General features: G+C 36.6%; 1 protein-coding gene and 1 pseudogene across 2 annotated transcripts; both read left to right on the forward strand.

Moving 5' to 3' along the window:
- The first annotated feature begins 222 nt into the window (after nucleotides 1-222).
- On the forward strand, nucleotides 223-2785 carry LOC143593912 (putative serine/threonine-protein kinase PBL15; annotated as a pseudogene). The gene is made up of 5 exons (XR_013146221.1): nucleotides 223-1130; nucleotides 1211-1346; nucleotides 1427-1563; nucleotides 1771-1894; nucleotides 2015-2785. The product of XR_013146221.1 is annotated as a putative serine/threonine-protein kinase PBL15 (transcript).
- Nucleotides 2786-5086: 2301 nt separating this feature from the next.
- On the forward strand, nucleotides 5087-7804 carry LOC143593925 (uncharacterized). The gene has a single exon (XM_077073388.1). It carries the CDS (start codon nucleotides 5258-5260, stop codon nucleotides 7694-7696), a length of 2439 nt encoding a protein of 812 aa, XP_076929503.1. The 5' UTR covers nucleotides 5087-5257; the 3' UTR covers nucleotides 7697-7804.
- The last annotated feature ends 7580 nt before the right edge of the window (nucleotides 7805-15384 follow it).

Consider the following 15384-nt stretch of genomic DNA (forward strand, 5'->3'; position numbering starts at 1 on the left):
TGTTTCTTAAAATTTTATAAATCAATTACTTGGTTATATGTGTTCGTAATCAAAACCATTTTCAAGTGTATATTCATATTTATCAAACAAAAGTCACATATCAAAGGCTACTTGAATTTAAACTATAACTTTTCAACTTGGGTTATAATGTTAATTTTTTATTCGTCTCAACTATAGCAATATGATAGATAATTAACAGGTTGAAGTATAAGTTTTGAATCACACTTATGCAATTAGAATCATCCAAAATATACAAAATATAACATCTAGCCATAAAAATCATCATATCATTCTCAACAAATTCCAACTATTTTAGCAAACTTAGATCTTGAGAGATCATATTTTGGGGACATTTCTTGAGGTAGGATCCACCCCAAATATGAACCAATAGCATCATATCTTCTCCACTATGTCACATAAGTTGAATAGTGTCATATACACACAATATACATGGTCACCTAATGTCAAAATTAAGTACCCCTAAAGGTTTGTAACAAAACACCCAAATTTGGCATAGTGGTTGAGGAATTGGTACACAATAAGAAAATGGTAACCAAAAGATCCCCATGACCAATACTTATACTCCTTCAATCCACTCTCATTCAATATGTGATCACCTTCATCTTTAATCATGAAAGACTCATCAAAATCATCTTCATCACTAATCATGAAAGACTCATCAAAATCATCCTCTTCACTAATCATGAAAGACTCACCAAAATCTTCAAAATCTTGGCAACCCTTTATCGCAAATTGCTGTTCGGATCGAAGATCATACGGTCTTTGACAACTTTAGTAGGTGTAGGACTTCAAGGTCCGATTTTTCAAAGAGTGTCAGTCAATCGCCATCTTTTAGGCACATATCTTTCTCGGACATTAGCCAGTCTTCGTCTATACGCATACACGAAGACATAGCCCAAACATTTGGTCCTGACTTGTTTGATTTCAAACTCAGCGAGTTACGAGCCATAACTCAAAACTTCTCAACTGATTTCTTGCTTGGAGAAGGTGGGTTCGGTACGGTTCATAAGGGTTACATTGATGAGAACATGAGGTCCGGATTGAAGGCTCAAGCCGTTGCGGTTAAGCTTCTTGACATTGAAGGCTTGCAAGGACATCGTGAATGGCTTGTAAGTTTGTATAAATATAAAATATATATGTTACATTACATGACATTATGTTATATAATTGTTGTTGGAAATTATTGAAGGCTGAAGTGATATTTCTGGGGCAACTTAGGCATGCTAACTTGGTGAAATTGATTGGATATTGTTGTGAAGATGAAGAAAGGTTGCTAGTGTACGAGTTCATGACTCGTGGAAGCTTGGAAAATCATTTGTTTAAAAGTAAGTTTATATTTTATTTGTTGAAGTGTGACATAATAATTTATAATGTTGTAAGTTAAGAACGTCTGGTTGTTATATAGGGATGTCGGTTTGCCTGCCATGGGGAAACCGAATTAAGATAGCGATAGGTGCAGCCAAAGGACTCGCGTTTTTGCATGGTGCTGACAAGCCAGTCATTTATCGTGATTTCAAGACCTCTAATATTTTACTTGACTCGGTATGTTTATTTTCTTTATAAATGTTCGTTACAAGACAAAAACTTTGCTTTAGTTGTTGAGTTTGATGTCATATATAGTTTACTATAACCTCTATTATAGGTTTTTAGCGTACAAGATAGCATTACACATTTCGTTATATTTACGCTATATATACTATATAGTTGATTAGTTGGGTTTATTTAAATTAGATCTTTTTATACTCGCAGGATTTTAATGCAAAATTATCAGACTTCGGGTTGGCAACAATGGGTCCCGAGGGATCAAACACTCATGTGACCGCTAGAGTTATGGGTACCTATGGTTATGCAGCCCCTGAATATGTCAACACCGGTACTTATCTCAATATATACAAACACACACAATATACATAGTCATTAAAAAAATCGTTCACTACATAAGTATTATGTTTGCGTTTTGCTAATGATTGTACTAATGCACGTATTATTGTAGGTCATCTGACCACAAGGAGTGACATTTATAGTTTTGGAGTGGTTTTGCTGGAACTACTAACCGGCAAAAGGGAAATGGACAAATCTAGGCCCAAGAAAGAACACTATCTCGTGGACTGGGTAAAACCGTACCTGACTAGTAGCCGAAGATTGCGTTGCATCATTGACCCGAAATTGGCGGGTCAATACTCGATCAGGGGATCCAAGGAGATGGCTCTTTTAGCCTTAAATTGTGTGAGTTTGAACCCTAAAGACAGGCCAAAGATGACGGAGATAATCGAGACCCTTGAAAGGATACAGAATTTGAACGACATGGCTATCAGTTGTGGGCAATGGCCTGTAGGCTCACAAAAGACCACAAGGGGTGCAGTTTTCACTCCAAAAGGAACAAGACAAATGAATGGAGGTCACATATATTGGAAACAAACTCCTGTTAACACCTTGAAGTTGAAAGGATAAAACGTAAATCAATAAGTAATAACTATATATATGTATGCTCCTACTTATTTGTAAAAACCTATATTATATGCATTTAAATTTTGATAAATGTGTGATTGTATAAATATGTACACTCCCATTTCTTTTGTTTCATGGCCTTTCTCTTGTTTGTTTAGTTACAGAATATGTTATTTGTAACTTGTTTTTGGAGTTATAGTTTTAATTTAATGACTTGATTGGATAAAGCACAGCACCACCTTGCTAACTTTAGAGCATGCCCAAAGGGGGTGTTTTGTTGGCATATGTGGGCCGAAGTTAAGAGCGAGGGAGGAGGGACGGCGGATTAGAAGAAAGTTAAGGAGAAAGAATGGGTGAACTAAGGGTGGACATAACAGGTTATGTAAGAGGGAGGAGATCATAGACACGTTCATAGGGAGAGGGAGGTAAAAGTTTGACGTGTCAACGTGAAAAAGAGAGAATATCTTACCTTTAGAAATAACTAGAATTTAATCAAGTTGAGTTGCTCGAAAGCTACTCAAAATCGACTTGTTAATAATTTGAACCAAGTAAAGTTTTAAGCTTAACTTAAAGGTTATATTGCATGGCATTAATATGCCATTTTTCAAAAAGTATCCATAACTAGTATTATGGAAATTCCGATCTTAATTAGTTAATTGGAACAAAACAAAAATTTATACAAACACTTTAAGCTAGGGTGTGTTTTTTATCCGTACCCAAATAAGGAACTCGAACCGAAGCGGCCCGAGACCCGAATAACCTAATCCGAATTCACCCGAACCAATTAAACTCCTAACCCCAACCCGAGATAAAATATTCGGGACGGTATTTCGGTTGAAATACCCTTATTCGAGTTGACCCGAATAACCCAAATTATGATACATCGATGTATGTATCCTAATTTTAATAGGGTAGTTTAGCGGTGAAGTAACATAGTGACCATATGTATTCTTGTTCGGCTGTTCTCAATACTCCAATTAATATATGGTTCTATCACATTGGATCCCAATGTATTAATTACCATAAAACATGTTGAGAGTGTATCTTCAATTCAAAAACTTAAATAGTATAGTATTTAAACCAATATGTATTGGACATGTTTCGTCAATCTACACAAGTATTGATCTACATGCTACAACACTCCATCCCGTCTAATAGGGGTGTGCATGGGTCGGATTGGGGCGGTTTTAGGTCAAACCCATAACCAATATGTCGATTAATTCATAACCATAACCGATCCGTTATGACGGTTTCGGTTAATCGGTTTTGAAGGTTATAGCGAGTCGGTTATGGGTCGGTTAACCATCACAAACCAATGTATATAATTGAGCCTAAAACTTTGGTACTAAAAAAATAAAAACGACATGACATAGTTCAACAAAATATATAATTTTTAATATTAATAATATATATTCATCAAACAAACGATAAATGGATTAACTCTTTAGTTAAATTAAATCATATAGTATATAAATGAGAGAGTTATTCGTTTATTACCTTCTTTAATTTTCTCCAAATTATAAACCGTGTGTCTAATCATACTCCATAAAGTTGAGAATCTTGTAAATGGGGCGGTTCGATTTTGGCGGGTTTGAAATTATCTTTAACCAAAACCCACCCGTATTTAGCGGTTTTCAAAAATTCATTAAACCGACCCGTTGGTTATGTCGGTTATCGGTTAAAATCGGTTCGGTTTTGTCGGTTATGGTTCGGTTAATGGTTATGGCGGTTAATTTGCACACGCCTACCGTCTAATGCATGCTTATATGATAAATTTCAGGTTTTGCTAAATATTATAATTAATTATTGAATATGGTTGTATATTACGGTTTTATAACGGCTTAAAGTTTAAGCTGATGAATAGCTTTTAATTGTCATATGACACGTGGTAATTGGTTCATTTTTTTATAGTTTACGTTTGAACACATAAACTTTAATATAATTATCATATGCCTTCTGAATTTAAATAATTTTCTTTTCCTGCCATCAACTTTAATAGAGTTATTATATAACCCCTTATTAACTTTAATGTAGACGATTTATGATTCTACATTCCCTCATTTTCTATTTTCTCTGTTATCCTTTCTTATACGTTTAATCATTTTTGTTTGGGTTTGTTTCAGCCTCTGCCTAGATTCTTGTAAACCTTTTCACTTAATGAGATATTGTAAACCTTTAATGTGGTGGTGGTGGTGGCAGACGGTGGGTGGTTGTGGTGGACGGTGATGGTGGTGGTGGAAGCGGACGATGGGTGATTGGGTGGCGGTGGTGGACATTGAGTGTTTGTAGATGGTGGATTGGTGGTGTTTAACCCTTTGCATACCTTTAGAAGATCTTAGAAGTGGATGAGTCAAAGTATGCATACCTTTAGAAGATCTTAGAAGTGGATGAGTCAAAGTATGCATCAAAAAAAGTTTGTGCAGACGTTTTTTAATTAAACGCTTCAAAAAACAGTCTGTAAATGATAATGTTTATAATGGGTCTGCGTGATACAAACCAAAACCTTAAAAAAAAAAAACAAACCGCACCTAGTAGTTCTCAATAAAAAAACACTCCAAATTTATAGAATTTCTACATCTTATATTTCCTAGTTACCATTTACCCCTAAACACTCTCCCTCCACCCAAACCCTACACCAGGGTTTTGCGGTTTTCAACCCAAACACCAAAACCAGACACCCATCTAAGATCTCGTGTCCTCTTTCAAACCCACAAAACCCATGGCACCACATCATCATCATGAATCTTCCATATAACCAATTCACCCCCAAATTAACCTCCTTTCATCAATGGATTTAAAAACCCTCAAATTCCCCAAATTCTCACCATTCAAAACAACCCATTTCCGATCAACATCCACCCATTCAAACCCATCTCCAAAACACCAAGATTTTATCAAGTCGGTAACTTCTGTTCTCTCAAACCCATCTCTAGATTCATCTCAATGTAAACATATTATCACACATCTATTCCCACATGCATTTGACACTCTGTTTTCAGATATTATGTCCTCTGTTAAGCCCACGACCGCTTTAACTTTCTTTTATTATGCTTCCAAATCTTGTGGATTCAAATTCACCATCAAATCTTATTGTTCTTTGATTCATATACTCGTTTGTTCGAAGCTAGAAGCACCCGCTAGGTTACTATTAATTCAGTTGATTGATAACAAGGTCCCGGCTTTAGGTCAAGATTTAGAAAACAAACATATAGAGATTGCCAATGGATTGTTGGATTTTTGTTTAATGTCGGATTCGGGTTTAGGTGTACGGTCGTTGGATATTTTGGTTCATGTTTATTGTACGCAATTTAAAGGGTTCGGTCTTGATCTTGCGATCGATGTGGTTCGGTTGATAACGGAAAAGGATGTGTTTCCGTCTTTGGGTACTTGTAATTTTGTTATGAGCTCGCTTGTGAAGTCGAAGCGGTTTCGAGAAAGTCTGCAAGTTTTTAGCTTTTTGCGTAAGGGTGTTCGACCGGATGTTTATATGTTTACGACTGCAATTAACGCGTTTTGTAAAGAAGGGAAGGTTAAAGATGCGATGGCTGTATTATCGGAAATGGAGGAAGTTGGTGTGTTGCCGAATGTTGTGACGTATAATAATGTTATTCATGGTCTTTGCAAGATTCGAGATTTGGAAAAAGCTTTCGCCTTTAAAGAGAAAATGATCAAGAAAGGTGTAAAACCGAGTCTTGTTACGTACAGCGTGCTTATTAATGGTTGTTTGAAGATGGAAAAGTTTGATGAAGCGGGTAGTGTGTTGATCGAGATGACAGCCAATGGGTTTGACCCAAATGAGGTTGTTTACAACACGTTAATAAACGGGTACTGTAAAACGGGCGATATGCAGAAAGCCTTAAATGTTAGGGATGACATGTCATTAAAAGGATTGGTTCCGAATTCGGTCACGTTTAACACGCTTATAAAGGGTTTCTGCAACACCAATCAAATGGGTCGAGCTGAAAAGCTTCTAGAAGAAATGATATCACTCGGTTTAACCATAAACGCAGGTTCGTTTACAACCGTTATCCACTGGTTATGTAAGTGTTCAAAAATGGATTTAGTGGTTCATTACATTAATGAAATGTTGTTAAGAGATTTAAGACCGAACGATAGTTTGTTAACGACGATTGTGACCGGGCTTTGTAAGCACGGTAAGCATTCGGAAGCGGTTAATCTTTGGTTTAAGCTGGTTGAAAGACAATTTTACCCCAATATTGTGACGTCAAACGCGTTAATTCACGGTCTATGCGAGTCCGGGAATATTGGGGACACGATAAAGATATTAAAAGAAATGATAAATAAAGGGTTTTGTTTGGATAGAATAACATACAACACATTGATATCATGGCATTGTAAAGATGCAAGATTTGAGGAAGGTTTAAAGTTAAGTGAAGAAATGGTCAAACACGGGATTTCACCCGATACTTTGACTTATACGTCACTAATAAACGGGCTATGCAAAAAGGGTAAAATGGATGAAGCGGTAATGCTTTTGAATAAGTTAAAATCCCGAGGTTTAACTCCTGACTTCCATACTTACGGAGTTTTAATCGAAGGGTTTTGTAAGAATGATGAAGTTCAAAAGGGTAAAGATTTGTTTAACGAGCTGGTCAACGGGAAAACGGAAGTCAACTCGTTTATCTACAACACGCTAATTAGGGGTTATTCAACAGTAGGTGACGTGGCAGAGTCGGTTAGGCTTTTTAACGAAATGAAAAGTATAGGTATTCAGCCGACTGGTGAAACATTTTCTTCTTTGATTCACGCGTATGCAAACAATGCTCGTGTTGAAGATGCAAAGATTGTTGTGGATCAAATGAGGGAAGATGGTTTAACACCAAATGTCGTATGCTATACTGCGTTAATCATGGGTTATTGTAAGACGGGTGAGATGGATAAAGCGGTAAGTACATTGCAAGAAATGGAAAAATACGGTATAAACCCTAATAAAATCACGTATACGGCAATAATTGACGGGTATTGCAAAATTGGGCAACCGGAAGTGGCTGCCAAGATTTTCGATGAGATGGAAAGAAAGGGGGTTGTTCCCGATATTGTTACTTATAACGCGCTGGCTGATGGGTTCTCAAAACAAGGGAAGGTTGAGAATGCACTCCAACTGTTTGATGAAATGTCTCAAAGAGGCGTGGAGTTAGATGAAATAACATATACTAGTTTAGTTCATCGGTGGGGCGAGAAATTGGACGCGAAGAGTCGAGAATGATTAAAGAATTTTAAAGGGTAGGTTTTTGATTTTTTGTAGATGAGGTTTTGAGACTGATATTGAGTTTGTAAGTTGGTTCATAAGTGGATGAAAATATATACACACTTTCTGATTGTTTCATGCTAATTGCAATGTACTTCTGGAACAAGAGTATAAAAGATTAGAAAGATATGAAATTCGTATTCATTTGGGTTTATATGTTGGGTATTTGTTGTTGTAAACAGGGTAACAAGTTGTTGTATGTTCACAGGAAATAAGACAGTAACATGACATGTTTTGGTGATGATAAATGTGCTACAAGTACAGCATTGGTCATGTTTCTTTGTCTCGGTAAGTCATCTTCAATACTTTGAATGCAATATTTGTATTCCGATAATGAGAGATTACACACATGCACACAAAGGGTAAAAATGTGAAATTACACAAACTTGTGATCTATTTCGAAATTCGAATATGTTCGGAGTGGTCCTATTTTTGGTTGTAAATAAAGCTTATTTGGTTGTAGACGCTCGTCTCACTTGCGTGTTGCGCGCGTGGCTTTTGGGGCCAGACTATAAGCCAAGGTCTTATATATAAGAAACTTTGATATTTTGTGTCTATTAATATATATGTTTTTGTTTCTTCTTTGTAAATATTCAGGATTAAGCTTTTGGTGAGATATATCAAATATTCAAGATCCATGATATATACATGTAGAGTGATGCTATTGCTGGTTGATTGATGTAAAGATTATTCCTTTTCCAAGTAAGAATCCACCCACCCACACACACACATATTTGGCATATTTGTATGTTTCCGCTTTCATTATACATCATTGATCATGAAGAATCAAATATTGTTCATTGCTTCAACCAGGAAGTCTTAAGGCACGCGTTGAAATTCGAGTATTGAGTTGCTTCTGTGACCTTGAATCAGCATCATCACAAACTGGCCAACAGATGTTCTGGTTTATTATAATTACTTTACGGTTTTACCTGGCCTTGATTAAACTGTGCATAATATTGATTAATCTTTCAAGTAGTTAATAGATTCAGTATTTCGTTCATTCTTTGGGTTGAGGAAATAGATCCTTTCAAACTTACATGTAAATCTTTTTAGTTCTGAAACACCATTTATTTTCATGTTTGTTAAAGATCACTGCAAAGCAGTTACAGGAAATTGTGATAAATTTGTTCTTGAAATCATGGTTTGAGACATTAGGCTTCATTGTTTAGATTATTGGAGTAAAAAACATGTTGTGCACTTGTGCTTGAGCCTATGCGGGTGTGTTTCTGTTGAAACCAAACTGGATCCGAACCCAAAATTTCTGGAATATCAAAACTGAAGACTGGACCAGTATGTGGTCCTGCCAGTCTCGGTCTTTTCGGGTTGAGTCAGGACAGAATATGAATTCTTTATGCTAAGGTGTTTCATTATTTGGATTTAACCTTAACTGGACCTGACCTAAATTCACCACTAAAATTAAGACCGAGAACTGAACTAAGTATGCTTAATCGGTCTGGTCTCTGGTCAAAAATTCAAGTTACTCAGTCCAACTTCTAGTCAAAAGGTTAATTATAACAAAATATATTCAGCTTTACACATTTTGTTGTATATATTGGTCTTTTAAAGTTTTGTACCAGGTTTTCTTGACCTTTTTTCTAATGCATCAAGTGACATGTTAGATGAAAGACATGACATTGGTTTTTATTTGAATGTATCCAGTTAGTAGGTTTTTTGGCAACAGATTAAAAGAAATAGATACGTAAACTGCCTAAATGTACTACCCTCTCAACCCGGCTAAATACACCAACCCTAATTCACTTCTACAAGTCGGATTACCCGATTTTGTTGTGCACCTCTAGTGTACCTGCACCAATTTCTTAGTTTATGGCATTATGCACTTTTTTTCATTTAGTTAAACTTCTATTCAATTAGTGTGTTCTTTTTGTTTTTTTGCTTTCAATAATTCATTTTTTTTACAATAATTATTTTTTTCTTTTTTTTCTGTTTACAATAATTCATTGTTTTTTATCATCGACAGAGTTTTATTTTTTGTTTTTTCTGTTTTGTTGTCAAATTCTTAAAGTGTTATTTAAGTATCTTTTTTTTTTTGTTTCGCTTTTTATAAGGGAAATTATTTTTAAAAAGATTGTTTTTATATGTTTTTATAAACAAAGGTTTTATTTTTTTTTCTCTTTCAAGTTTCGTTTCCTTGTCTTTTTGTGGTTTTCTATCTATTGCTTTAACATTGATTTGTAGAGAGGCAGCATAAATTTGATTTGTTATTAATTAAGCTAGATATGAATATAATAACTTCATTCAACTACATACATATACTTATAGTAAGCTCATTCAACTATACATGTATATTTATGGTAGGTTTATTATTCACATATGCAACTGTAACTCTGTAAGAGTTTGATAGTGTTTAGAATATGCTATCATAATGTCTAAGTGGGTCAAACACAGAGGTAGCCATTCCATAAAAATCCCACTTCAAATAGTTTGACCATTCCACAAGGCCAAACATTTCCAAAAAAATAATAATAATAATAATAAATAATATCGTTACCGGAGTAAGTGTTATATTACAATAATAATATTGTTATTATTTTTTCGGTTGGTTTAGTATGGTATTAACTACTTTATTACAACTACATGGTTGTGGAAACATCAGTGGTTTAAAAAAATAAATAATAAATTTAAGTTAGCAAACCTGATTTTACTAATAATAAAGTTTTTGTTCTTAAAAGCCAAAAAAAATACAGAAATATTTATATGCAAATATTGTCTCTTTGTTCAGACATTTTAATATGTGATATTTTGGTGTTATTTTCAAATTCTTGCTGACATTTTGGTTTGTTATCCAAATTTAATCGACTCATTTCACTTTTAATCTTCGGAGCTACTGTGTTCAATAAAACTTACCATATAAGATTGGAAGTTCGGAACCGTAGTTCTAACTGTGTCATAACTAGTCAATTTGAAAACACACAATGTAATTATTTGTATATAAAACCTAACTCTATAGTGTCATTAAATCGTGTCCCATTAAAAACAATCATATATACATAGACAACATGTCAACATATATCATGATCACCTATACTAAGTATACGACCGACCCAAGAAGGGGCAATGTGAGCGACTGTTGAGGCACGTTTTTTGGAGGGCACAAAAATTTTAAAAAATTCCCTATGTTATATATATATATATATATATATATATATATATATATATATATATATATATATATATATATATTTAAAATGCTCGGAACACTTATAAGCTGACTGTGATAAAGTCATAGCAATACCATGATTTTGCTAACTATGTTTATTGCTGTAACTTTGATCGTCATTTGAAGAAAAAAGTAGTTTACATTATTTAATTCGTTAAGGTTTAAGGGACATATTTTCTGGCTCAGCCGAGGCACGTGAATTCTTAGGGCCGCCACTAATTAAATAGATATTTATAACTCGAAAACACACCAAAAAAACAAAACATTTCTTTAGTTTAGAGAGGTAGAATTTCATTGTATTGAGAGTACGTGTCTTATGATGAGGCTTAATAGCAAGTAAGCACGACATCTTTGAATACCTTACCTGAGAAGAAAGTTTTAGGCTATCCTAAGTTGTAGAAATTCATTAATTCGAAAGTTTTAGAATTTGTAATGAAATTATATAAAGTTTTTAATCTTTCGGTGTATGTGATAAGTAACTTGGATTTCAAACTTATTAATGCAATGCATTTGAGATGACCGCGCATCTACCACCGCATAACGTGTGTTTTTCTTGGGCCTGATCTTATCTATTGGAGTTTCAAGAAATAACATAATCAATCTACCACGATATAATGTGCTCTTTGCACACATAGCAGTGGTGCTTCATGCGATTATGTTTATACTTCAAGAGGTTAACCTCACCCTACCTAGTCCACTCACTCTATGGTGTGAAACCAATTTAGTTTCTCACTAACATGCCAAAAATCTAGAGTTTGATTTACACTTCCTAAAAGACATGGTGTTTGCGTATAGTCTTCGAGTTTGCTACATGCCTACTTCTCTTCATAGTGTTAATCCATCGAACAAATGATTTTTTTTAACAACTAATTCTTTTTCCATCTTTCATTTTATGTTTCAAGTAAGACTAAAATTCATAATCTTTTGGTTGTAAGGCATGCTATATCAAGTTAATGGTTAAATATTTTTTATGTTACCTTTTTTTTGAACGACCAACACACAAAATTGTCTAGGTACTCCATACGAGGTGACCTAATGGCAAAAAACCACTTAAGCGCCTCCAAGTTATCTCCAGTTCCGAGAAAATCCACCCGACAAGTTACAAAGATCTCAGTCTTTCTTCACTAAGTAACTCATGCCCCTCAAAAGTGTTATTAGTAGGGTTTGAATTTAAGTCTCCATCGAGAAACTCAAGATTCTTACCTACATTCTTAATTATTAAAATTATTATTATTATTAAATTATTGTTTTGGTTTGTGTAATATCAAGTTTCTTAAAATCTTAAATGTTATAATATAAGGCTATGTGTAGTGGATGGGCTACAATTGAGGGCGAATTGTGACACGTGGCGCCCAGTCAGCATGAAGCGGAAATTTGTTTTTGGGGTATAATGGTGTAGGGGCTACAATTTGGGCCCACAGTGTCTTTTTTTATTATTTTCTTTTTATAATTAAACTAATTAAATAAAAACCAATTTATTTAAATAATTAAATAAAAATGCATTAAAATTAAAAAAAAAATACAAAAAAAAAACATACCTACAAAAAAAATACATAACTAAAAATATTAAAAAACATAACTAAAGAAAAAAATAAAAACAAAACATAACTAAAAAAAAGAAACTAATATTTGTAATATTCTCGCATTTTTTCACGTCGGCGTTGCATCAATAATGCGGCATCCTCGTGAAACCCCTCCGCTTTGAGGGATTCGTAGTCTTCTTTCATTTGTTTTAATTCGAACGTCTGGTTCAGCTTTTCTTGTTGTTTGTTGGATGCTCGAATGTCGGCTCCAATTACGGTGGCATTTGTTTCCAAACGACCGACCAACTCGTTTATTTCAACGGGCTCCGTATTGAATCGTGTTGACGACGAACATTCCCCCTTATTTTTCCTCGATCTCCCGCGTGGTCGAGGCAACTCCTCTACCTCTTCGTCGTCGGGGGGTATCAACATCGTCGGCTAAATTGAGCGTGTCGTCGAGGAAGAAGCTACGAGCATCGGAGGGTGTGTTTGGTGTGCTCGGATTTGTCGACGACGATGTCTTCGACCTTTTTGAAGGCCGGGATGAGCCGGCTCGTCGGGTGGCCGGAACGGTTGGTACCACATTCCATTTCGAGCAACGACGCAGCTCTTCCCAAGAACTCAAATACTTGAACGATTTCCCGGGCCGCTCAACAGTGTGACCCTGAGCTCGAAAGTCGCTCAAGGCTTGACCTATAATGTCGACGTCGTTATTTCCGCTACGCTAGCCGGAATCCTTCAACCGGTTAATTATCCCGGCAAATTTCTGACAATCGGCGTTAAGCCCCTTCCAGTGGGCTTGAACTGCTTCTTTTCCCCGGTAGTCTTCGGGTTTACTGGTTATCGCGAGCCAAGCTTCAAATATTTTCTTCCAAAACACCCCGGTGGCTTGAAAGTTAGCTACAATTAAATTTATTTGTAACAATTAGTATATATTTTAATAAACACTAAATACATTTTTAATAAATACTTAATATTAAAAAACTTACCGACGTCAGGATCCTCCGAAATGTTAATCCAAGCCCTTGTAAGGGCCACCTCCTCCTCCTCGTTCCAATGCTTGTATGGATCATGTTGCGACATCGTCTCCCCCGGTTGTTGTTTTTTTGTGTTTACGGGTCGGCTTTTTGCTTGAACCGGAGGCCCGTAACGTTTGCGTATCCGGTACCGGCTCCGACTCCGGTGGGCTGAGAAAGTTGGCGTACATGTTTAGGTTCGGGTCGGAAAATTGATACGGATAGCTCGGTTGATTCGGTTGGCTCGGTTGGTTCCATTGTAAGTTCGGTTGGTTCGGTTGGCTTGATTGCGAACCATACGTTTAACCGAAAGCAGGGAATTGGTAGTTCGGTTGCTTCGGTTGGCTCGATTGCGAACCATACGTTTGACCAAAACCAGGGAATTGGTGGTTCGGTTGGCTCGATTGTGAACCATACGCTTGACCGAAAGCAGGGAGTTGGTAGTTCGGTTGGTTCGGGTTGTTTCTAGGATTCATTTTGTTTATTTTTTGTAAGAAATTGGGTATGATTTGTGTATAAAATGGATATAAAATGGAGAAGAAGGGTGTATGTTTACATATATATATATTGTTTATTTATTTTTATTTTTTTTTAAATTTGACCGTTTCACAACGGTCCATTTATTAATTTATTATTATTTTCAAACACCCACATGCGACAAATATATGCCGCCCCCGCCCATTTCCGCCCAATTATCGCCCAGGGGAGGAGGGGGGCGGCGGTGTTCTCCAAAAAATCGCCCCAACACTTTCACTTTCTCGCCCACTACGTTTAGCCTAATATCTACTGAGTCTTTCCATACTTATCTTATAACTATGCGGTGAGTTTTATTCACTCATCAATTTAAAAGCATAAATTCTTGCATATTTCATAGTGAAGAGGTAGGTCCCAGCAGAGCCCAGTTGGACCCGCAGGACTCACATTGAAGAGAGACGTCTGCGCAGAAACCAACTGGATCCGCAGGACCCACCATGCTCAGAGACGTGACGTCCTTACGCGCAGTACGCAAGCTGTTCCCGCAGGAAATGCCTCCCAATGGTGAAGTACTCCGCCTGTTCCCGCAGCTGCGGATACAAGCCATCAGGGAAGGTCACCCGCGCAGCAAGGCTACACGCACAAGGCACTTAGCTCTCAAAATAATTCAGTAATGTCACCTGAAGGAATGAGCAAAGCCGGGAACAATCCCGCACAAAGGCGGGAGGGGGAATACTCCCGCCCAAATGAGCCAGTCCGTACGATACTGGAGGATCTTTTGTACTGTACCTGACGAGGTATGGGCAAAAGATCTGACCAGAGATACGACAGCTCATTGACAACAGTATGGCGAGCAGCATGCTCTTGTACTGTATGTCACTATTAGCCGCTGCCTACTCATCAACTCCTGTCATACCACGTGCATAGCCTGCAGTTGGTGGAAAAGGAATAGTACACAGCAGGCCTGGTCACTGTCAGCCGCTGCCTACCCACCAACTACCAGCATGGCACGTGCGTAGGCCACAGTTGGTAGAACAGGAATACTATTCAGCAGGCTATACCTTCTTGGGAACCTACCTTCGGCTATAAATACCCCAAATGGTATGATCATCTTATCATCTGATATCTTATCTTGTATCTTATATCTTATACCTGATATCTGCTATAGCAATCTCTTAATATACACTTATATTCAAGAGCAATCTAGTCTAATTCTCACGCCGGAGGGTGGTCACAAGGAGGTACCCCCCCCCCCCCCTTCTCAGTGACGAGCTCACGGTGTCTGTTTTGCAGGTTATCAGAAGAACCATCTTTGCCGGATCTAACCCCTCGTGGGAAACATCTATTTAACCCCCAGATCATCCGTAGTCTGCCCGGGGTCAATTAGTGTTTCTTCATTGGCGCCATCCGTGCATAAAAGCTAGAACTTCATTTCTTTTCAGTTTTTTCAAA

The sequence above is a fragment of the Bidens hawaiensis genome, unplaced genomic scaffold, assembly GCF_021521415.1.
Source record: "Bidens hawaiensis isolate Kalapana, Puna unplaced genomic scaffold, B.hawaiensis_p1.1 tig00042926_1, whole genome shotgun sequence".
In the NCBI taxonomy this organism is placed as follows: Eukaryota; Viridiplantae; Streptophyta; class Magnoliopsida; order Asterales; family Asteraceae; genus Bidens; species Bidens hawaiensis.